This window comes from Eriocheir sinensis, chromosome 16, assembly GCF_024679095.1.
Source record: "Eriocheir sinensis breed Jianghai 21 chromosome 16, ASM2467909v1, whole genome shotgun sequence".
Taxonomy (NCBI): domain Eukaryota; kingdom Metazoa; phylum Arthropoda; class Malacostraca; order Decapoda; family Varunidae; genus Eriocheir; species Eriocheir sinensis.
This window is the reverse complement of record NC_066524.1, coordinates 1,205,858-1,230,385: the sequence shown is the minus strand read 5'-3', so window position 1 is coordinate 1,230,385 and position 24,528 is coordinate 1,205,858. Positions and strand designations below refer to the sequence as shown.

General features: G+C 51.6%; 2 protein-coding genes across 2 annotated transcripts; both read left to right on the top strand.

Annotated features, from left to right (window-relative positions):
- Positions 1–2,688: 2,688 nt before the first annotated feature.
- On the top strand, positions 2,689–10,802 carry LOC126999132 (adhesive plaque matrix protein-like). Its single transcript, XM_050861461.1, is given in 8 exon segments — positions 2,689–4,924; positions 4,926–4,997; positions 5,295–5,492; positions 6,763–6,941; positions 8,027–8,520; positions 8,649–9,161; positions 9,604–9,730; positions 9,917–10,802. Coding segments are annotated over 8 exon segments (3,405 nt in total). The 5' UTR covers positions 2,689–3,988.
- A 509-nt stretch (positions 10,803–11,311) lies between these two features.
- Positions 11,312–14,941, top strand: LOC126999131 (adhesive plaque matrix protein-like). The gene is made up of 5 exons (XM_050861460.1): positions 11,312–11,388; positions 11,985–12,140; positions 12,180–12,434; positions 13,146–14,391; positions 14,807–14,941. The coding sequence occupies exons 1-5, from the start codon at positions 11,312–11,314 to the stop codon at positions 14,939–14,941; spliced, it is 1,869 nt and encodes a 622-aa protein (XP_050717417.1).
- Positions 14,942–24,528: the final 9,587 nt, after the last annotated feature.

Here is a 24,528-nt window from a genome sequence, read left to right as displayed (position 1 = left end):
AGGCATACCAAAACTAGCAAAGGTATCTTTTAAGGTTTTCACAATACCTTTGGCGTTAACACTCCTCATAGCTACAACATGTACATAACGGATCGCCAGGTCTACTAAGGTAACGATATACTCGTTGCCCTTAGTAGTCCTCGGCAAAGGCCCCACTACATCTACTTGGACATGAGAAAATGTCTCTGGAATTACAGGAACTTCAACTAAACGTGCAGGAGGAATGTACTTTGACGGCCTGCCAGCTACCTGACAAACATTACATCTCTTTACAAAGTCAGACACCTGTTTCCGCATGCGCGGCCAGAAAAAAGTACCTACTTAATTTATCATGTGTGTTTAGAGTCCCAGCATGTCCCAAGAACTTGCTTAGGGGGGGCGACTACGGGGGGTCTTCCTGCGCATACGGTACGTCCAATAGCTTTGAAATCTTAGTATGTTGTTTGTTACAGTAAAGGTATGTTATTCTGTGAATTTCATCAAATTCGGGTGAAATTTAGGAGAGACTCAAATAAAGCGTATTTTTTCGTTGTTTTGTTGAACAGGTTTTTTTTTCAGTTGATCGGTTTGTAAAAAAATACCATAGAAATTTTGTTTACCTATCTACATTTTGTTGGAAATAACTTTTTGATTTTTAGTTTTGTCTTTGAAGAAAAAAAATACAATATTTTGTCAATTATTATTTTCTCCTCTCTGTGTCCCGTTTTCTTTTGACATTATTGAAAATCTATTTTCAACAAAAAAATTACCCTTTAGTTGTAGTTTGAACCGATACCTAACAAAAGTCGATCAGACTTTTTACCGATTTTGTGAAATTATTTTAAGCTTAAAAAACTAATTTTCGAGATATTGGCTCCTAAAGATATTTTTACATTTCATTCCTGTCCTGCCATTTGCATTTATTTGATTGGCATGGAATTTTCACATATTATTGTGTATATCTTGTTGACTTACTGGAGAATGATCAGGCATCTGGGCCCGCGGCACTCCCGCGTAGCGCGAGTGCCGCGGGAGTGCTTTGCGGGAGTGCCTTGCTTCTACGCTACTCTCTTGCTTGTTTTCTGAGGTTTGGCCGTTCCATAAGCCCTCTTGATGTTGGTGACTCTTTTTCTGGTTGCCTTGCGTTTGTAAATCATTTGTAAGGACGTTTTTTTGGCTGGAGAGGAAAGAAAAGTACGACATACTCTTCCCGTCTGCGTCTCGCTTGGCACTGGCGCCGTGGCACCTCTCTTTCTCCCCTGCCTCTCCGCGCGAAGGAGAGAGGATGACAGATGGCAAAATTTACGAAGAAATAAAATATTATAATGCAATTTTTACGTATATACGAATGATACCGCATATGTTGACATGAGCGTCTTATGACGCACATGTCTGACTATGACGCAAAAGCCCCCCCAGGGGGGAGGGGTTTTAATTTTAGGAAAACAAACCTCACCACATGATAATTTAGGGTTTCCCGGCCACGCTGAGCGAAAAACATGTACTCGTCCGATTTTAAATATATTCGTCAAAAAATACCCCGTAGTCGCCTCCCCTTAAGTGACTTAACTGGATCAGCGGCTCCCGATACTGGCATGGCACAACCAACTGATTTACGGCTGCCCACTCCTCGTCTCCGGAAAGGTGAGGAGGTGTCCACTGTCTGAACAATACACCGTCCCGTTGGTAACAGTGAGTGTTAGGCCTAGGACCGTCTGTTCCCGACGTGGCCTCTTCCATCGGTGCTGCCAGGGAACGGTCTTCATGCTGGGCTGTAATTAACGCCTCCCTTCCTGCCATCACTTGCACTGCCGCTTAAAGTCATTAGTAAGGGAGGAAAGAAGAAAATAAGGAGGCAATGTGTAAATCATCATTAGTCTCATCCTGAGGTAAATTAGGGGAGGTGTTTGAATTTGAACCAATTCTTGCCTTTCTTGCCATCCCCCGTTTGGTGACACATACAGGAAATAAGGTGGGTCTTCAGCTACCAATCTGTCTGTCTCTGGATTACTTACCGGTACAGGAGGTACAGGAGGGGGCGGCCTTCCGGCAACCCTCTCTCCAGCCAAGTCATTACCTATTATGACGTCAACACCGTCGACAGGCAGGTCGGGCAGGACAGCCAAGTTCGCAAGACCAGCAAAACAGGACGTTTCCAATTCGTACCTGTAAAAGGGGCTGAGTACTCGGCCCGACACACCTCGCAAGAGTACGTGTTTGCCCGTGTCGGTCCCAGTGGCAACCCCTTCCCTGATAAGAGACTCCATGGCCCCTGTGTCCCGTGACACAAAAATCGGACTAAGGCTGCCCTCAATAGTCACGTGTCCCCGCGACATAAATGGACTGAGAGAACCCTAGGTCGATAAGTCAGTGTCACCCTTAGAGGCTAACACTATTTCCTCGCAAGGCAAGGATTCGAGTTCAGACTCCCCAGAATCAACTCTCCCTCCTAGAAATGACACCAAGGCTACAGCCTTCCCAGTGCCCTTCCCCTCCTTCTCATGCACAGTCTTCTCCATTGTCACGACTGGTTTTGCCTTATCAGGCTTGGAAGCTGTGAAGGATGCTCGGTTCCAACACCGTGCTTTAATGTGACCTAACTTGCCCCCAAAAATCGCACTTAGACAACTTCCGCTGTATGCCAGGCTCTTCGCATTTACTCCTACTTGCTGCGGCCGTTTCGCTGTCTTGTGAACGGGTTCGCTTCTGGCCAGGCTAAACTTGTCAACCAATCGAGCAGCCTCCTCGAGAATGTCCACATCTCGTTCAACCACAAAGCTGCTCACCCCTTTATCCATGGTCTGAAAAAAATCCTCCATTGAAACTAGTTCCATTAGTTCTGAAAATGATTCGATATTCCTGGCTCGCAACCAGCGCGTAAAAGACTCGCGCTTCTGCCGAGCATACTCACGATATGACTCACTTTCCTTTTTCCTCTACTGTTTGAACTTACGTAGGTAAGCATCAGGCACTAAGGCGTCAGCCGTTAGGATTGAAGACTTTACCAGCTCATATTCACTCGCTTCCGCGTCAATGAGTGCCAGGTAGGCGCGCCTGGCCAATAAAGTGAGATTGGACAAGTACTGTCCACCATTAATATGGCCAAGAGAGCTGACGTGCAATCCTCTCAAACGAGGAAAAGAACAAATCTGGGTCAAGCTCATCAAACTTAAAAACGAGCTTGCCTGCTTTAGCCAGGTCAAAACGATTCGAGGAATTAAACGAAGCAGTGGTTAGTGAAGAGGTGTTAGCATTACAGTATGTTAGGCTAGCATCCGCTTGAGCCTTGAAGGCTATAGTCTTAGCTTCCTTCAGCTTTACTTGAGTTTCCAGCAGCTGTTTCTGTTCTGCGAAAGACAAGATTAGAGTACTTACATCAGTGTCGCTTGTCTTCTCCTGACCAGCACGGAGCGGAGTCTCAAGCTGGAAAGAAACCCGCGGGGAAGTCGATGGAGGTTCACCACTGTGTTTCTGCCCAGTAGCTTCTGCATTCTTTTCGTCACAGTCCTCTGCGTCACTTTCTTCCTCAAACACATCCGCGATTTCGCTCTGCGACGGTTGGCGATTTTGAAAATATCCGAAATCAGAATAAACGCTCGACATCGTAGCGACGTCATTGCGATTAGTCGCAATAGTCGCCCGATAAAGTTCGCGCGACTTACGGGTGCCGGCCCGTCGCGCGCGATTAAGCGAGAGGCCATCGCAGTATGCGCTCGCATACCCTTGTCAAACGCAAGGGGTCGCGGTGTATGCGCGCATATATGCAAGCTACTTTGTACGTAGTGCGTATGGCAGTGACGCTGCATCGGAAAGCGAGATGGCAGCGAGCGAGCGGGAGGGTGTGAAAAACCGTTGGCGACAATGGCGAGCGATCCACCAGTCACTGTAGTCAGTACGCTCACACTCACACCGTCCTGCCACATGCCGCTACACTGCCCGCCTGCTGCTGCCCGCTGCCTGCCTGCCTGCCTGCCTGCCTTCCTGCCTGCCCTTCACCCGCCATTACACCATGCCGAATGACACTAACAAGGCGGCGAAGAAGTCAAGGCACACCCCTCCGCCCAAAGACACAAAGCCCCAAGACACTCTGCCCCCAGCCACTCATCCTCCAGCCACTCAGCCCCCAGCCACTCAGCCCCCAGCCACTCAGCCCCAAGCCACTCAACCCCAAGACACTCAGCCCTCAGACACTCGGCCCCAGACACTCAGCCCGCAGACAATCAGCCCCCAGACACTCAGCCCCAAGACACTCAGCCCCAAGACACTCAGCCCCAAGACACTCAGCACCAAAACACTCAGCCCCAAGCCACTCAGCCCCAAGACACTCAGCCTCCAGACACTCAGCACCCAGACACTCAGCACCCAGACACTCAGCCCCAAGACACTCAGCCGCAAGACACTCAACCCCCAGCCACTCAGCCAAAAGACACTCAGCCCCCAGACACTCAGCCCCAAGACACTCAGCCGCAAGACACTCAACCCCCAGCCACTCAGCCAAAAGACACTCAGCCCCCAGACACTCAGCCCCAAGACACTCAGCGCTCAAACACTCAGCCCCAAGACACTCAGCCCCAAGCCACTCAGCCCCAAGCCACTCAGCCCCAAGACACTCAGCACCCAGACACTCAGCCCCAAGACAATCAGCCCCAAGACAATCAGCCCCCACACACTCAGCCCAAAGACACTCAGCCCCAAGACACTCAGCCCCAAGACATTCAGCCCCCAAGACACTCAGCCACCAGACACTCAGCCCCAAGCATCTCAGCCACCAGACACTCAGCCCCCAGACACTCAGCACCCAGACAATCAGCCCCAAGACACTCAGCCCCAAGACACTCAGCCCCAAGACACTCAGCCCCAAGACACTCAGCCCCAAGACACTCAGCCCCAAGACACTCAGCCCCAAGACACTCAGCCCCCAGACACTCAGCCCCAAGACACTCAGCCCCAAGACACTCAGCCCCAAGACACTCAGCCCCAAGACACTCAGCCCCAAGACACTCAGCCCCAAGACACTCAGCCCCCAGACACTCAGCCCCCAGACACTCAGCCGCCTGGCACTGAGCATCAAGACACTCAGCCCCCTGACACTCAACCCCAAGCCACTCAGCCCCCAGACACTCAGCCCCCAGCAACTCAGCCCCCAGCCACTCAGCCCCCAAACACTCAACCCAAGTACAATCAGCCGCAAGACAATCAGCCCCAAGACACTCAGCCCCCAGACACTCAGCCCCCAGCCACTGAGCCCTAGCCACTCAGCCCCCAGACACTCAGCCCCCAGACACTGAGCATCAAGACACTCAGCCCTCTGACACTCAACCCCAAGCCACTCAGCCCCCAGACACTCAGCCCGCAGACACTCAGCCCCCAGACACTCAGCCCCAAGACACTCAGCCCCAAGACACTCAGCCCCAAGACACTCAGCACCAAAACACTCAGCCCCAAGCCACTCAGCCCCAAGCCACTCAGCCTCCAGACACTCAGCACCCAGACACTCAGCCCCAAGACACTCAGCCGCAAGACACTCAACCCCTAGCCACTCAGCCCCCACACACTCAGCCCCCAGACACTCTGCCCCCGGACACTCAGCCCCCAGACACTAAGCCCCAGCAACTCAGCCCCAGACACTCAGCCCCCAGACACTCTGCACCCAGACACTCAGCCCCCAGACACTCAGCCCTAAGACACTCAGCCCCCGGACACTCAGAACCAAGACACTCACTCCTCAAACACTCACCCCCAGACACTCAGCCCCCAGCAACTCAGCCCCCAGCCACTCAGCTCCCAAACACTCAACCGCAGTACAATCAGCCGCAAGACAATCAGCCCCAAGACACTCAGCCCCCAGACACTCAGCCGCCAGCCACTCAGCCCCAGACACCAAGCATCACAGACACTCAGCCCCCAGACACTAAGCATCAAGACACTCAGCCCCCAGACACTCACCCCAAAGACACTCAGCCCCCAGACACTCAGCCCCAAGACACTCAGCCCCAAGACACTCAGCACCAAAACACTCAGCCCCAAGCCACTCAGCCCCAATCCACTCAGCCTCCAGACACTCAGCACCCAGACACTCAGCCCCAAGACACTCAGCCGCAAGACACTCAACATCCAGCCACTCAGCCCAAAGACACTCAGCCCCCAGACACTCAGCCCCAAGACACTCAGCCCTCAAACACTCAGCCCCAAGACACTCAGCCCCCAGACACTCAGCCCCCAGACACTCAGCACCCAGACACTCAGCCCCAAGACACTCAGCCCCAAGACAATCAGCCCCCACACACTCAGCCCAAAGACACTCAGCCCAAAGACACTCAGCCCCAAGCATCTCAGCCACCAGACCCCAAGACACTCAGCCCCAAGACACTCAGCCCCAAGACACTCAGCCCCCAGACACTCAGCCCCAAGACACTCAGCCCCAAGACACTCAGCCCCCAGACACTCAGCCCCAGACACTCAGCCCCCAGACACTCAGCCCCAAGACACTCAGCCCCAAGACACTCAGCCCCCAGACACTCAGCCCCCAGACACTCAGCACCCAGACACTCAGCCCCAAGACACTCAGCCCTAAGACACTCAGCCCTAAGACACTCAGCCCCCGGACACTCAGAACCAAGACACTCACCCCTCAAACACTCACCCCCAGACACTCAGCCCCAAGACACTCAGCCCCCAGACACTCAGCCCCCAAACACTCAACCCCAGTACAATCAGCCGCAAGACAATCAGCCCCAAGACACTCAGCCCGCAGACACTCAGCCCCCAGCCACTGAGCCCTAGCCACTCAGCCCCCAGACACTCAGCCCCCAGACACTCAGCCCCCAGGCACTGAGCATCAAGACACTCAGCCCCCTGACACTCAACCCCAAGCCACTCAGCCCCAAGACACTCAGCCTCCAGAGACTCAGCACCCAGACACTCAGCACCCAGACACTCAGCCGCAAGACACTCAACCCCCAGCCACTCAGCCAAAAGACACTCAGCCCCCAGACACTCAGCCCCAAGACACTCAGCCCTCAAACACAGCCCCAAGACACTCAGCCCCAAGACACTCAGCCCCAAGACACTCAGCCCCAAGCCACTCAGCCCCCAGACACTCTGCACCCAGACACTCAGCCCCAAGACACTCAGACCCAAAACAATCAGCCCCCACACACTCAGCCCAAAGACACTCAGCCCCAAGACACTCGCCCCAAGACACTCAGCCCCCAAGACACTCAGCCTCCAGACACTCAGCCCCAAACATCTCAGCCACCAGACACTCAGCCCCCAGACACTCAGCACCCAGACAATCATGCCCCAAGACACTCAGCCCCAAGACACTCAGCCCCAAGACACTCAGTCCCAAGAACCTCAGAACCCAGACACTCAGCCCCAAGACACTCAGCACCAAGACACTCAGCCCCAAGACACTTAGCCCCCAGACACTCAGCCCCAAGACACTCAGCCCCAAGACACTCAGCCCCCAGACACTCAGCCCCCAGACACTCAGCCCCCAAGACACTCAGCCCCCAGACACTAAGCCCCAAGCAACTCAGCACCCAGACACTCGGCCCCCAGACACTCAGCACCCATACACTCAGCCCCAAGACACTCAGCCCTAAGACACTCAGCCCCCGGACACTCAGAACCAAGACACTCACCCCTCAAACACTCACCCCCAGACACTCAGCCCCCAGCAACTCAGCCCCCAGCCACTCAGCCCCCAAACACTCAACCCCAGTACAATCAGCCGCAAGACAATCAGCCCCAAGAAACTCAGCCCCCAGCCACTGAGCCCTAGCCACTGAGCCCCCAGACACTCAGCCCCCAGTCACTGAGCACCAAGACACTCAGCCCCCTGACACTCAACCCCAATCCACTCAGCCCCCAGACACTCAGCCACCAGACACTCAGCCCCAAGACGCTCAGCCCCCAGACACTCAGCCCCAGCCACTCAGCCCCCAGCCACTCAGCCCCCAGACACTCAGCCCGAATACACTCAGCCCCAGCCACTCAGCCCCCAGCCACTCAACTCCAAGACACTCAGCCCCCAGACACTCAGCCCCCAGACACTCAGCCCTCAGACACTCAGCCCTCATATAATCAGCCCCCAGATACTCAGCCCCCAAACACTCAGCCCCAAGACACGCAGCCTCAAGACACTCAGCCCCCAGACACTCATCCTCCAAACACTCAGCCCCCAGAGACTCAGCCCTCAGCCACACAGCCCCCAGAAACTCAGTCCCAAGACACTCAGCCTCCAAACACTCAGCCCCACGACACTCAGCCCCAAGACACTCAGCTCCCAGACACTCAGCCCTCAGACACTCAGCCCTCAGACAATCAGCCCCCAGACACTCAGCCCCCAAACACTCAGCGACAAGACACGCAGCCTCAAGACATACAGCCCCCAGACACTCAGCCCTCAAACACTCAGCCCACAGAGACTCATCCCTCAGCCACTCAGCCCCCAGACACTCAGTCCCCAGACACTCAGCCTCCAAACACTCAGACCCACGACACTCAGCCCAAAGACACTCAGCCTAAAACCACTCAGCCCTCATACAATCAGCCCCCAGACACTCACCCCCCAACAACTCAGCCCCAAGACACTCAGCCCTAAGACACTCAGCCCCAAGACACTCAGCTCCCAGACACTCAGCCCTCAGACACTCAACCCCCAGACACTCAGCCCCCAAACACTCAGCCCCAAGACGTGCAGCCTCAGGACATTCAGCCCTCAGCCACTCAGCCCCCAGACACTCAGTCTCCAGACACTCAGCCTCCAAACATTCAGCCCCCAGAGACTCAGCCCTCAGCCACTCAGCCCTCAGACACTCAGTCTCAAGACACTCAGCCTCCAAACACTCAGCCCCACGACACTCAGCCCCAAGATACTCAGCTCCCAGACACTCAGCCCTCAGACACTCAGCCCTCAGTCAATCAGCCCCCATACACTCAGCCCCCAAACACTCAGCGACAAGACACGCAGCCTCAAGACATACAGCCCCCAGACACTCAGACCCCAAACACTCGGCCCACAGAGACTCATCCCTCAGCCACTCAGCCCCCAGACACTCAGTCCCCAGACACTCAGCCTCCAAACACTCAGACCCACGACACTCAGTCCAAAGACACTCAGCTCCCAGTCACTCAGCCCCCAGACACTCAGCCCATAGACACTCAACCCCCAGACAGTCAGCCCCCAAACACTCAGCACTCAGACACTCAGTCCCCAGCCACTCAGTCCCCAGCTACTCATCCCCAGTCATTTAGCCCCAGCCACTCATCCCTTTACTCAGCCCCCAGCCACTCAGCCCCCCGACACTCAGCCCCCAGTCATTTAGCCCCCAGACACTCAGCCCCCAGACACTCAGCCCTCAGCCACTCAACCCCCCGCCACTCAGCCAAAAGACACTCAGCCCCAAGACACTCAGCTCCCAGACACTCAGCCCCCAGACACTCAGCCCCCAAGACACTCAGCCCCCAGACACTAAGCCCCAAGCAACTCAGCCCCCAGACACTCAGCCCCCAGACACTCAGCACCCAGACACTCAGCCCCAAGACACTCAGCCCTAAGACACTCAGCCCACGGACACTCAGAACCAAGACACTCCCCCCACAAACACTCACCCCCAGACACTCAGCCCCCAGCAACTCAGCCCCCAGCCACTCAGCTCCCAAACACTCAACCGCAGTACAATCAGCCGCAAGACAATCAGCCCCAAGACACTCAGCCCCCAGACACTCAGCCCCCAGCCACTGAGCCCTAGCCACTCAGCCCCCAGACACTCAGCCCCCAGACACTGAGCATCAAGACACTCAGCCCCCTGACACTCAACCCCAAGCCACTCAGCTCCCAGCCACTGAGCCCTAGCCACTCAGCCCCCAGACACTCAGCCCCCAGACACTGAGCATCAAGACACTCAGCCCCCTGACACTCAACCCCAAGCCACTCAGCTCCCAGACACTCAGCCCGCAGACACTCAGGCCCCAGACACTCAGCCCCAAGACACTCAGCCCCAAGACACTCAGCCCCAAGACACTCAGCACCAAAACACTCAGCCCCAAGCCACTCAGCCCCAAGCCACTCAGCCTCCAGACACTCAGCACCCAGACACTCAGCCCCAAGACACTCAGCCGCAAGACACTCAACCCCCAGCCACTCAGCCAAAAGACACTCAGCCCCCAGACACTCAGCCCCAAGACACTCATCGCTCAAACACTCAGCCCCAAGACACTCAGCCCCAAGCCACTCAGCCCCAAGCCACTCAGCCCCCAGACACTCAGCACCCAGACACTCAGCCCCAAGACACTCAGCCCCAAGACAATCAGCCCCCACACACTCAGCCCAAAGACACTCAGCCCAAAGACACTCAGCCCCAAGACATTCAGCCCCCAAGACACTCAGCCTCCAGACACTCAGCCCCAAGCATCTCAGCCACCAGACCCCAAGACATTCAGCCCCAAGACACTCAGCCCCAAGACACTTAGGCCCCAGACACTCAGCCCCAAGACACTCAGCCCCAAGACACTCAGCCCCCAGACACTCAGCCCCCAGACACTCAGCCCCCAAGACACTCAGCCCCCAGACACTAAGCCCCAAGAAACTCAGCCCCCAGACACTCAGCCCCCAGACACTCAGCACCCAGACACTCAGCCCCAAGACACTTAGCCCTAAGACACTCAGCCCCCGGACACCCAGAACCAAGACACTCACCCCTCAGACACTCACCCCCAGACACTCAGCCCCCAAACACTCAACCCTAGTACAATCAGCCGCAAGACAATCAGCCCCAAGAAACTCAGCCCGCAGACACTCAGCCCCCAGCCACTGAGCCCTAGCCACTCAGCCCCCAGACACTCAGCCCACAGACACTCAGCCCCCAGACACTAAGCATCAAGACACTCAGCCCCCTGACACTCAGCCCAAAGACACTCAGCCCCAAGACACTCAGCCTCCAGACACTCAGCACCCAGACACTCAGCCCCAAGACACTCAGCCGCAAGACACTCAACCCCCAGCCACTCAGCCAAAAGACACTCAGCCCCCAGACACTCAGCCCCAAGACACTCAGCCCCAATACACTCAGCCCCAAGACACTCAGCCCCAAGCCACTCAGCCCCAAGCCACTCAGCCCCAAGCCACTCAGCACTTAGACACTCAGCCCCAAGACACTCAGCCCCAAGACAATCAGCCCCCACACACACACCCCCAAGACACTCAGCCCCAAGACACATAGCCCCTACACACTCAGCCCCCAAGACCCTCAGCCTCCAGACACTCAGTCCCAAACATCTCAGCCACCAGACACTCAGCCCCCAGACACTCAGCACCCAGACAATCATGCCCCAAGACACTCAGCCCCAAGACACTCAGCCCCAAGACACTCAGTCCCAAGAACCTCAGAATCCAGACACTCAGCCCCAAGACACTCAGTATCAAGACACTCAGCCCCAAGACACTTAGCCCCCAGACACTCAGCCCCCAGACACTCAGCCCCCCAACACTCAGCCCCAGACACTCAGCCCCCAGACACTCACCCCCAAGACACTCAGCTCCCAGACACTCAGCCAAAAGACACTCAGCCCCAAGACACTCAGCCCCCAGACACTAAGCCCCAAGCAACTCAGCCCCAGACACTCAGCCCCCAGACACTCAGCACCCATACACTCAGCCCCAAGACACTCAGCCCTAAGACACTCAGCCCCACGACACTCAGCCCCAAGACACTCAGCCCCCAAACACTAAGCCCCAAGAAACTCAGCCCCAGACACTCAGCCCCCAGACACTCAGCACCCAGACACTCAGCCCCAAGACACTTAGCCCTAAGACACTCAGCCCCCGGACACCCAGAACCAAGACACTCACCCCTCAAACACTCACCCCCAGACACTCAGCCCCCAAACACTCAACCCTAGTACAATCAGCCGCAAGACAATCAGCCCCAAGAAACTCAGCCCGCAGACACTCAGCCCCCAGCCACTGAGCCCTAGCCACTCAGCCCCCAGACACTCAGCCCCCAGACACTCAGCCCCCTGGCACTGAGCATCAAGACACTCAGCCCCCTGACACTCAACCCCAAGCCACTCAGCCCCAAGACACTCAGCCTCCAGACACTCAGCACCCAGACACTCAGCCCCAAGACACTCAGCCGCAAGACACTCAACCCCCAGCCACTCAGCCAAAAGACACTCAGCCCCCAGACACTCAGCCCCAAGACACTCAGCCCTCAAACACTCAGCCCCAAGCCACTCAGCCCCAAGCCACTCAGCCCCAAGCCACTCAGCACCCAGACACTCAGCCCCAAGACACTCAGCCCCAAGACAATCAGCCCCCACACACTCAGCCCCAAGACACTCAGCCCCAAGACACTTAGCCCCAACACACTCAGCCCCCAACACCCTCAGCCTCCAGACACTCAGTCCCAAACATCTCAGCCACCAGACACTCAGCCCCCAGACACTCAGCACCCAGACAATCATGCCCCAAGACACTCAGCCCCAAGACACTCAGCCCCAAGACACTCAGTCCCAAGAACCTCAGAACCCAGACACTCAGCCCCAAGACACTCAGCATCAAGACACTCAGCCCCAAGACACTTAGCCCCCAGACACTCAGCCCCAAGACACTCAGCCCCCAGACACTCAGCCCCAGACACTCAGCCCCCAGACACTCAGCCATCAAGACACTCAGCTCCCAGACACTCAGCCCCCAGACACTCAGGCCCCAAGAACGTCAGCCCCAAGACACTCAGCCCCAAGCAACTCAGCCCCCAGACACTCAGCCCCCAGACACTCAGCACCCATACACTCAGCCCCAAGACACTCAGCCCTAAGACACTCAGCCCCCGGACACTCAGAACCAAGACACTCACTCCTCAAACACTCACCCCCAGACACTCAGCCCCAGCAGCTCAGCCCCCAGCCACTCAGCCCCCAAACACTCAACCCCAGTACAATCAGCCGCAAGACAATCAGCCCCAAGAAACTCAGCCCCCAGACACTCAGCCCCCAGCCACTGAGCCCTAGCCACTGAGCCCCCAGACACTCAGCCCCCAGGCACTGAGCATCAAGACACTCAGCCCCCTGACACTCAACCCCAAGCCACTCAGCCCCAAGACACTCAGCCACCAGACACTCAGCCCCAAGACGCTCAGCCCCCAGACACTCAGCCCCAGCCACTCAGCCCCCAGCTACTCAGCCCCAGACACTCAGCCCGAATACACTCAGCCCCAGCCACTCAGCCCCCAAACACTCAACTCCAAGGCACTCAGCCCCCAGACATTCAGCCCCCAGACACTCAGCCCTCAGACACTCAGCCCTCATATAATCAGCCCCCAGATACTCAGCCCTCAAACACTCAGCCCCAAGAGACGCAGCCTCAAGACACTCAGCCCCCAGACACTCAGCCCCAAGACACGCAGCCTCAAGACACTCAGCCCCCAGACACTCATCCTCCAAACACTCAGCCCCCAGAGACTCAGCCCTCAGCCACACAGCCCCCAGAAACTCAGTCCCAAGACACTCAGCCTCCAAACACTCAGCCCCACGACACTCAGCCCCAAGACACTCAGCTCCCAGACACTCAGCCCTCAGACACTCAGCCCTCAGACAATCAGCCCCCAGACACTCAGCCCCCAAACACTCAGCGACAAGACACGCAGCCTCAAGACATACAGCCCCCAGACACTCAGCCCTCAAACACTCAGCCCACAGAGACTCATCCCTCAGCCACTCAGCCCCCAGACACTCAGTCCCCAGACACTCAGCCTCCAAACACTCAGACCCACGACACTCAGCCCCAAGACACTCAGCCTAAAACCACTCAGCCCTCATACAATCAGCCCCCAGACACTCACCCCCCAACAACTCAGCCCCAAGACACTCAGCCCTCAGACACTCAACCCCCAGACACTCAGCCCCCAAACACTCAGCCCCAAGACGTGCAGCCTTAAGACATTCAGCCCTCAGCCACTCAGCCCCCAGACACTCAGTCTCCAGACACTCAGCCTCCAAACATTCAGCCCCCAGAGACTCAGCCCTCAGCCACTCAGCCCCCAGACACTCAGTCTCAAGACACTCAGCCTCCAAACACTCAGCCCCACGACACTCAGCCCCAAGATACTCAGCTCCCAGAGACTCAGCCCTCAGACACTCAGCCCTCAGCCAATCAGCCCCCAGACACTCAGCCCCCAAACACTCAGCGACAAGACACGCAGCCTCAAGACATACAGCCCCCAGACACTCAGACCCCAAACACTCGGCCCACAGAGACTCATCCCTCAGCCACTCAGCCCCCAGACACTCAGTCCCCAGACACTCAGCCTCCAAACACTCAGACCCACGACACTCAGCCCAAAGACACTCAGCTCCCAGTCACTCAGCCCCCAGACACTCAGCCCAAAGACACTCAACCCCCAGACAGTCAGTCCTTAAACACTCAGCCCTCAGACACTCAGTCCCCAGCCACTCAGTCCCCAGCTACTCATCCCCCAGCAATTTAGCCCCCAGCCACTCATCCCTTACACTCAGCCCCCAGCCACTCAGCCCCCCGACACTCAGCCCCCAGTCATTTAGCCCCCAGACACTCAGCCCCCAGACACTCAGCCCCAAGACACTCAGCCCCAAGCCACTCAGCCCCAAGTCACTCATCCCCCAGCAACTCAGCCCTCAGCCACTCAGCCCTCAGCCACTCAGCCCTCAGCCACTCAGCCCCCAGACACTCAGCCCCCAGACACTCAGCCCTCAGCCACTCAGCCCCCAGACACTCAGCCCCCAGACACTCAGTCCTCAGACACTCAGCCCCCAGACCCTCAGCTCCCAGCCACTTACCCCTCAGCCTCTAGGCATTCAGCACCCAGACACTCAGTCCCCAGCCATTCAGCCCCCAGCCACTCAGCCCCCAGGCACTCAGCCCCCAGACACTCATCCCCAAGCCATTCAACCCCAAGATACTCAGCCCCCAGACACTTAGCCCAAAGGCACTCAGCCCCAAGCCACTCTGCCTAAAACCACTCAGCCCCCATCCACTCAGCCCCCAGCCACTCAGACCCAAAACACTCAGCCCCAAGACATTCAGCCCCAAGACACTCAGCCCCAAGACACTCAGCCCTAGGACACTCAGCTCCGAGACACTCAACCCTCAGACATTCAGCCCTTAAGCAATCAGTCCCCAGACACTCAGCCCCCAAACACTGAGCCCCAAGACACGCAGCCTCAAGACACTCAGCCCCCAGACACTCAGACCCCAAACACTCAGCCCGCAGGTACTCAGCCCTCAGCCACTCAGCCCCCAGACACACAGTCCCCAAACACTCAGCCTCCAAACACTCAGGACCACGACACTCAGCCCCAAGATACTCAGATCCAAGCCACTCAGCCCCCAGACACTAAGGCCCAAGACACTAAACCCATGCCTGCCTGCCTTCCAGCCTGCCCTTCACCCGAAATTACACCATGCTGAATGACACTAACAAGGCGGCGATGAGGTCAAGGCACACCCCTCCGCCCAAAGACACAAAGCCTCAAGACACTCAGCCCCCAGATACTCAGCCCCCAGCCACTCAGCCCCCAGCCACGCAGCCCCCAGACACTCAGCCCCCAGACACTCAGCCCCAAGCCACTCAGCCCCGAGTCTGCCATCTAGCTATCCTGCCGTTGGGACTAGCTACCTGTAACAACCATACTAAAGATCTGTGATCCGTGTGGATCTCAATAGGGTAGCCCAGTATTAATGGGCGGTTCACTTGCAACCCATATATTACCGCTAAAGCCTCTCTTTCAACTGTACTGTACCGCTGTTCTGCTGTGTTCAATTTCCTACTAAAAAAGGATATAGGTCTTAGTTTATTATCATTATCCTGTTGTTGCAATACTCCATCAATACTGTAGCTGGACGCGTCAGTAGTGAGCACGAAAGGTTTGCTAAAGTTAGGGAATTTTAGAGTGACTGTGTCAAGCATTCTATCCTTAAGGGTTGAGAACGCAATTTTTGCTTCATCTGTCCATATGAGTGGAGTTTTATCTTTTTCTTGAGTGTACCTTTCTTTCCTTTGTTAATCTTTAGAAGAGGAGCAATGATTTGTGAATAATTTGCAATAAATTTGCGATAATAATTAGTCAATCCAAGAAATGACTGTAAATTATGAACAGTTTGGGGGGCCGGGATGTTTTGTATGGCCTCCAGCTTGCTAGATTGAGGTCTTATTCCCTCTGAGCTGATGACATGGCCCAGGTAATCTACTTTGTCCTTAAAAAAAGTTACACTTCTCCATCTTAATAGTCAGTTTGGCTTCCTTTAAGCGATGCAGAATTTGTTCTAAGTTATCTACATGATTAGAAAATGTATCGCCCAGGATAATTATGTCATCAAGGTATACCTGAGCCTTGTTACCTAATAGTCCTGTAAGGACAGTGTTTATTATTTTCTGGAAGCAGGACGGGGCTGTTTTAAGGCCAAAGGGGAGGGAAGTAAATTCCCAATGTCCTGCTGGAGAAGAAAATGCCGTCTTTTCTCTGCTGAATTCATCTAGGGGAATTTGATGGTAACCCTGTTTCAAGTCTACGCATGAAAAAAGCTTACTATCTCCCAATTGATTGAGTATGGTGGTTATATTAGGGAGTGGGTACCGGTCGTCCCGTAGTGTTTTATTGAGTGCCCGGAAGTCCAGACAAAGTCGTAGTCCTCCATCTTTTTTTGGCACTGGGATAAGTGGGGCATTATAGGGTGATCGCGAAGGGCGAATCACACCCTGTTGCTGGAGCGATATATGTTGTTCATTTACTCTGTCATGATAACTGATAGGAATGTTATAGGGACGCCTGTACACTACTTCATCAGTGTTTTGCTTGATGGTGCTTAGGAAATAAGGCGTTACTGTTAATGGTTCTTGTTCTGTGGAAAACACTGTTATATATTTATTTATTAAGGACTTTAAGACCTGATTTTCTCTCTCTTCGTCTGGGAATTTAGCGTCAACAATTTGATAGAGGCTTTTCTTCCTTGCTTCAAGCTCTGCGGGCTTCAAGTCTGTCTTAACTGTGTCAGCGGTCTGTACACTAGATATTTGTGGCAGATCAGCGTATTGCTCATGAGTGACAGGCTTCACAAATCCTAACGTTGTACTATCATCTATCTCTATGCTTTCACTTTCAACATTCAAATATGGCACAGTGACATAAGATCTTTGATTGTCAGGTGAAGGGGTCAACTTAACTATCCCTGAGCACAAGACTCTAGCCTGAGGAGTACTAACACAAGGCTCAAATAAAGCTTCAGTTGCCTGTAGTTGCGTCACTAGCGTTATGTAACCTGCAACAGATGCATGCAGTTGCAAAGGTTCAGCTGCTTGGCAACGTTCGGCCTTACTTTCAGTGAAGCTTTCTTCATTTTCATCTTCATTCAGCTGAGGTCCCTCACCTCTAGATATCAGAGATATTTCTCCGGGCTCAATGGGTTGTATAGGTATAGTTTCCCCTTCTATCATCAGTCTCCAACCTCGTTTCCCTTGTTCTTCATGTGGTTGCCACGTTTTTAGAGTAATTTCGTGTTGCAACATGAAATCAGTACCCAACAAAATAGGAGTCGGTAAATCTACATTGCGTGTTATTATTAGATCTTGTACGCTATTTCTCCTTCCAAATTTAAGGTTAACCTGTCTCCTACCTTCATTTTCAATATGGTGTCCTTGCACCGAGACAATATTTACGGGTTTCGCTTCACTTTCATTTACTGCGAGCCCTAACTCTTGAATAAATTCATCAGTTATAAGACTCACACACGCTCCCGTATCTAGGAGAGCGGCCACCTTTGCATATGTTTTATCATGTTTTTGTACCTGTAAGTTTAGTGCGATCTGGCTACCAAGATTACTCTGAGTTATGTTGATTATAGCCTTCTTTTCATTGCTTGTTAGTGATGTGGTTACTCCCTTGTTCGTTCTCCGTTCATTTTCTGTTATTTCTACCGAAAGTTGGCGTTTTTTTTTTTGTTTGTAGGAGTTACCCCGAGGTGGGCACCTGCCCTGTCCTCCTCTTCCTCTCGAAAAATGCCAGCAATGGGCAGTAGAATGCCCAGTCATGCCACAGTTTCTGCAAATTTCTATCCAGCAAGACTTAGCTACATGTCCTTCCTTTTCACAACGAAAGCATACTACATAATTATTTTGGGGGCGTCTTTGCTCCTCCTTCCTAGCTTGCCTAGAGTGCTGAGATTTGTGGCCAGCCACCATCGCTACGGGCTGACGAGTCTCTTTCATGAGATCACTACATGTTAGTTTCAGCTGTGGATGATTTTTCACGAAGTTTAGGGCCTTTTTGTACACTGCTGAAGGATCTTTCATGTCATCATCAGTTAAATAATTTATGATCTAAAGGGTTTTGGAAGGGCCGTCAAAAAAGCAGTTATTTTGTCTTCCTGTAATGACATTTTATTTTCTGGCCTCATTTTTTGAAGTGAACAGGTTGCCTCATGTAGCCTTACCCAAAATTCAGGTATTGTTTCCCCAGATTTACGCCTTGCTGTGGCCAGGTCTTCTTTCCTCTCATAATAAGTTTTATCATCAGGAAATACTTCTAACAGTTGCTGCTTAACCTTGTTCCAGTCATAACCGTCCGTCTCAACTGTAGTGGAAATCAATTGAAAGACAGGGCCTAATGAGTGTTGCTTTGCTAACTGTATCCTTCCTTGATCTGTCCAGTTATCAGCAGTCCGTGAATCTATATCTTTAATCCACTGCCTTACACTAGTAGTACAGGAAAATGTAGGGTTGTCTGGGTCCTTGCTCCGACCTCCCATATAATATTTTAATCCTTTGACTTTACCATAGTTGTTCCTCGAATTAAGGGAAATGATAGAGGCTAGATCTGTTTTATCTACTGTAGTAGATTTGTCTTGGCCACTGACTTCACTAGTGCTCTGCTCAGGATCCGGTACACCGTTTCCGGCCTGAATTTCGTCCGGCATGTTGTCTGATTCTGAGTCTAACTCTCCGGAAGAACAAATACTTATATCATCGCTATCACTACCGCTGCTAAAACGAACTAAACTTGGTGAAAGTAGGAGCCCTTTTCTCATCAAACGTAGTTAATTTAAGGAAAGACAGTGATAAACACACCCTCCTGTCTATCCCTATACCGCTGCCGCCAGTTTTAGACCCTTCTTTTCTTGTATTAAATCAACTCTTTTTATCACTCATTAATTACTCCATAAATGATCTCACCGTCTCGTATCCTTGGTAGCTTGATCCGGCTTAAGTTATTATTGGAGACTGGTGTTCGGGGATAGACAAGGGAAAATATAATTTACATTTATTTAAGATTAAATGAAAATAATTGCCTTACGCAATATTCTATGCTCAGACGATCATAACACTCTGGCATATTCAGCAATGGATACAACATATGACAAACGACATGTCTTAAACATAATACTATAACATGTGCTCAATTGTTGCCAATAATAAAAACACCAAATCATACTACACGCAGTGGTTTGTATCTCTCTGCTTACATCACAATCATTATGTGCTCTCCTCACAAATCCTAGTAACACATCCTATAGTATAATCTACTGCAATTCACGGAAACACCAAATCATACCACACGCAGTGGTTTCCATTTCTGCTTAACATCGCAAACAAATAATCACTATCCTGTACCACTCACATTCCTACTACACATTTCCTCACAATATAATCTCCAGGACAATACAGTCGGTTTCCCTTAGATTCTCGAATTTCTACTCACGATTAAGATCACAACAGCCATTCTCAGCTGGGTGAGCAGGAGGTCTGCTTGAGGCGAGAACCAAGCTCGGTCTACCTATACCACTGATTTCTAGGCCACATTTTTCTTTGCTTTAGGCGGACTTACATCCTTGACACGCCCTTAATTCTTTACATAACCAATGGCCAATACTTCCTGTCACACCCATCTGCTCGCTCATTATGTTGTATTGTTTTACTTCTCCTGCTATTCGTGAGTCAGTCTTAAGACACTCCCACAGTGATTTTTCTGTTAAATTATTGGCTCATAACATGTCGCCACAACTGACGTCACGGGTCAGAGTCTTTTTCAATGGTTGCTCACACTTTCTGACCACGCCCACTGGCTATCTGTTTTCTGTATCTGAGTCTGGGTATCTGTTTTCCCTTACCCTCGTTGTTTCCCCTCTTTGGTACTTGAGATGCTTACACTGTTATATATGTCACTTTTTTTGTTAGTGTTTGTCCTGTCAGATGTTTACACAGTTGTATACCTGCCTTTCCTCTCTGGGTATCTGTTTTCCTTTACCCTCGTTGTTTCCCCTCTTTTGTACTTGAGATGTTTACACTTATATATATGTCACCCTTTTTGTTAGTGTTTGTCCTGTCAGATGTTTACACAGTTGTATATCTCACTTTCCTCTCTGGGTATCTGTTTTCCTTTACCCTCGTTGTTTCCCCTCTTTTGTACTTGAGATGTTTACACTTATGTATATGTCACCCTTTTTGTTAGTGTTTGTTTTGTCAGATGTTTACACAGTTGTATATCTCACTCCTCTGTTTCCTCATCTTCTGGGTCCTGACATATGTACATTCGATGAAGAATAACCATTATAAGATGGAAAATAAAATTTTGACTTTGATTTTGATTCTCTGTCTGTCTGTCTGTCTGTCTGTCTGTCTGTCTGTCTGTCTGTCTGTCTGTCTGTCTGTCTGTCTGTCTCTCTCTCTCTCTCTCTCTCTCTCTCTCTCTCTCTCTCTCTCTCTCTCTCTCTCTCTCTCTCTCTCTCTCTCTCTCTCTCTCTCTCTCTCTCTCTCTCTCTCTCTCTCTCTCTCTCTCTCTCTCTCTCTCTCTCTCTCTCTCTCTCTCTCTCTCTCTCCGGGTGCTAGGTATGATATGGGTGGACAGTCAGTGGAGACAATTATTCCCGTTAAGTAGGAGGAGGAGGAGGAGGAGGAGTTAGGAAAGTAGGAGGTAGGAGAGAAGATGGAGAGCGACAAATAGACTGACAACAGGAAAACGTCAAGGAAAATTAGGCGGAGGGAAATAAAAAAGGCAAAGAAAGAAGCGAAGGAGGAAAGGGAAAAGGAAATGGAAAACGAGGTTAAGAATAAATATATAAGTTGTCAACGTTTGAAGTTCATTTCATTGATGGGGAAAATAAATGCGTATTTAATACTTTGCCAAATAATTATTATGATGGTGATAAAAATAATGAAATGATGACAATGATGGTATTCTACTGCTGCTACTATTCCTCAGCTCTCGGGTTTTAATAAAGAAGATGTCTTTCAAACACACACACACACACACACACACACACACACACACACACACACAGAGAGAGAGAGAGAGAGAGAGAGAGAGAGAGAGAGAGAGAGAGAGAGAGAGAGAGAGAGAGAGAGAGAGAGTGAGAGAGAGAGAGAGAGAGAGAGAGAGAGAGAGAGAGAGAGAGAGAGAGAGAGAGAGAGAGAGAGAGAGAGAGAGAGAGAGAGAGAGAGAGAGAGAGAGAGAGAGAGAGAGAGGCTATTTAGGGATGACAGTGGTCAGTCGTTGGTTTCTTGGGATGAGGGGAGAGTATGGAAAAAGTTGGAAAGTTTCGTTTAGTCGGCGCAACATATATGGTCATATGCCGGAGAGAGACAGAAGGGGAAGGAATTATAGGAGAAGGGAACAGATCCCATGAGACGGGATAACCCCCAGTTAATACCTGGTATCCATTCACTGCTTGGTGGACAGGGGCGTAGGATATCGGAAAAGCCGCCCAAATTTTTCCACTCCGCCCGGGAATCGAACCCGGGCTTTCTCGATTGTGAGGGGGAGAGTGTGCGGCGCTGCCGAATGCTCCTTAGCTGGGAGTTTGGTGGGCCCGTGACGATTGGAGCCGATAGTACATGATTATGTCAATGAATTCAGAATGTGGAGATCACGTTGATCTTCTGTATCTAAAAGCTCCTTGCCAAATGTTGTACTTGATACATATGAGCAGTGCTCACAAAATTATCCTGTTGCAAAGAAATTACTACTTATTTATGCCACTTTGCCATTTCATCTGCTACAGCTGAACAAAGTTTTTTTTACACTTAAACATATACGTTCTTTCTCTACTACTCATGCTAAAAAGCCTTCTTTTAATCACGCTTGTTCTCGTGCTATTAAAGATAGAGAAGCAGCTCACAAAAGGTTCCAGAGCCTTCGAACTACCGCTAACTTTGACGTTTACATTTCAGCCCGGAATCGTGCCAAATCTATTAACCAACCTACCAAAACTTCTTTTATCAATAGAAAATGTCAACACCTTGCTTCTTCTAATTCTTCCCGAGACTTCTGGCATATAGCCAAAAATATCTCCTCCAATTTCACTTCTTCCTCTTTCCCTCCTCTCCTTAACCCTGACCTTCAGCAAAGCCGTCTCATCTGTCTCAAAGGCTGAAATCTTCGCTCAAACTTTTTGTAAGATCTCCACCCTGGACGATTTTGGGCATATTCCTCCTACTCATCCCCCTTTTGACTCCTTTATGCCTGTTATTAAGATTTTTCCAAATGATATTTTCTATGCCCTCTCAGGCCTCAACTCTCAGAAGGCTTATGGACCTGATGGAGTGCCTCTTATTGTTCTTAAAATCTGTGCTTCCGTGCTGACATCCTGCCTGGTCAAACTATTTCGTCTCTGCCTATCAACATCTACCTTTCCTTCCTGCTGGAAGTATGCCTTTGTACAGCCTTTGGCTAAGAAGGGTGACCGTTCCAATCCCTCAAACTACCGCCCTATAGCTTTACTTTCCTGTCTATCTAAAGCTTTTGAATCAATCCTTAACCGAAAGATTCAAAAGCACCTTTCCACTTTTAACCTTCTAACTGATCGCCAGTATGGATTCCGTAAGGGGCGTTCTACTGGTGATCTTCTTGCTCTCTTAACTGACTCCTGGTCATCCTCTCTTAGCCGGTTCGTTGAAACATTCTCTGTTGCGCTAGCCATATCGAAAGCCTTCGAAAAAGTCTGCACCAGTCTTTCCTTTCTAAACTGCCCTCTTTCGGAGTCTATCCCTCTCTCTGTTCCTTTATCTCCAGTTTCCTTTCCACTGTTCTTCCCCTAAACCTATCAACAGTGGCGTTCCACAGGGCTCTGTCCTATCACCCACTCTCTTCCTGTTATTCATCAATGATCTTTCCATAACAAACTTTCCTGTCCACTCATACACCGACGACTTCACTCTGCATTATTCAACTTCTTTCAATAGAAGGCCATCCCAACAGGAAGTACACGACTCCAGACTGGAGGCTGCAGAACGCTTAACCATAGACCTTGCTATCATTTCCGATTGGGGCAGAAAGAATCTTGTGTCCTTCAGTGCCTCAAAAACTCAATTTCTCCACCTTTCAACTCGACACAATCTTCCAAACACCTATCCCCTGTTCTTCGACAACACTCAGCTGTCACCATCTTCAACACTAAACATCCTCGGTCTATCCTTAACTCAAAATCTCAACTGGAACTGGAACTGAAACGCTAAATCAGCTTGGGCGTTCTGTATTGTCTCCGCCAGTTCTTCTCCCCGCGCAGTTGCTATCCATATGCAGGGGCCTTGTCCGCCCTCGTATGGAGTATGCATCTCACGTGTGGGGGGGCTCCACTCACACAGCTCTTTTGGACAGAGTGGAGTCTAAGGCTCTTCGTCTCATCAGCTCTCCTCCTCCTACTGATAGTCTTCTACCTCTTAAATTCCGCCGCGATGTTGCCTCTCTTTCTATTTTCTATCAATATTTCCACTCTGACTGCTCCTCTGAACTTGCTAACTGCATGCCTCCCCCCCCTCCCGCGGCCCCGCTGCACACGACTTTCTACTCATGCTTATCCCTATACTGTCCAAACCCCTAATGCAAGAGTTAACCAGCATCTTCACTCTTTCATCCCTCACGCTGGTAAACTCTGGAACAATCTTCCTTCATCTGTACTTCCTCCTGCCTACGACTTGAACTCTTTCAAGAGAAGGGTATCAGGACACCTCTCCTCCCGAAATTTACCTTTCTTTCGGCCACCTCTTTTGATTTTTAGAGGAGGAGCAGAGTGTAGCGGGTTTTTTTTTTGGTATTGTTTCCTTTTTTGTGTGCCCTTGAACGGTCTCCTTTGTTGTAAAAAAAAAAATCATACAGTCGGTCAACTATGGGTGAGGAGAGATTGGATAGGTTTGCAAATCTATGCCTTCACCGTAAAGTGACCATCGGTGATCTGATTGAAAATTTTGTTACGGCTGTCATTGATATATTTTCAAAAAAGAAAAAAAGTTGAAACTTTATCCTGTAATTTGTACATCACAACACCCCCCCCCCCCACAAACACACACACACACACACACACACACACACACACACACACACACACACACACACACACACACACATACAAACATCTCTCTCTCTCTCTCTCTCTCTCTCTCTCTCTCTCTCTCTCTCTCTCTCTATATATATATATATATATATATATATATATATTAGGAGTAGGTAGGAAGACACCTACCGAACGGGCGCAAGCCTTTCCCGGTGAGGTATATATGGGAAGTGAGGAGGGTGCTGAAG

What these genes read in the sequence shown, in the direction of transcription:
- LOC126999131 (XM_050861460.1), top strand. Translation starts at nt 11,312, where the DNA reads ATGCCCCAAGACACTCAGCCCCAAGACACTCAGCCCCAAGACACTCAG. An exon ending in CGCAAGACACTCAACCCCCA is followed by an intron (nt 12,141 to 12,179) that starts GCCACTCAGCCA and finishes CCAGACACTCAG; the next exon opens with CCCCAAGACACTCAGCCCTC. An exon ending in ACTCAGCCCCCAGACACTCA is followed by an intron (nt 12,435 to 13,145) that starts GCACCCAGACAA and finishes ACTCAGCCCCAG; the next exon opens with CCACTCAGCCCCCAGCTACT.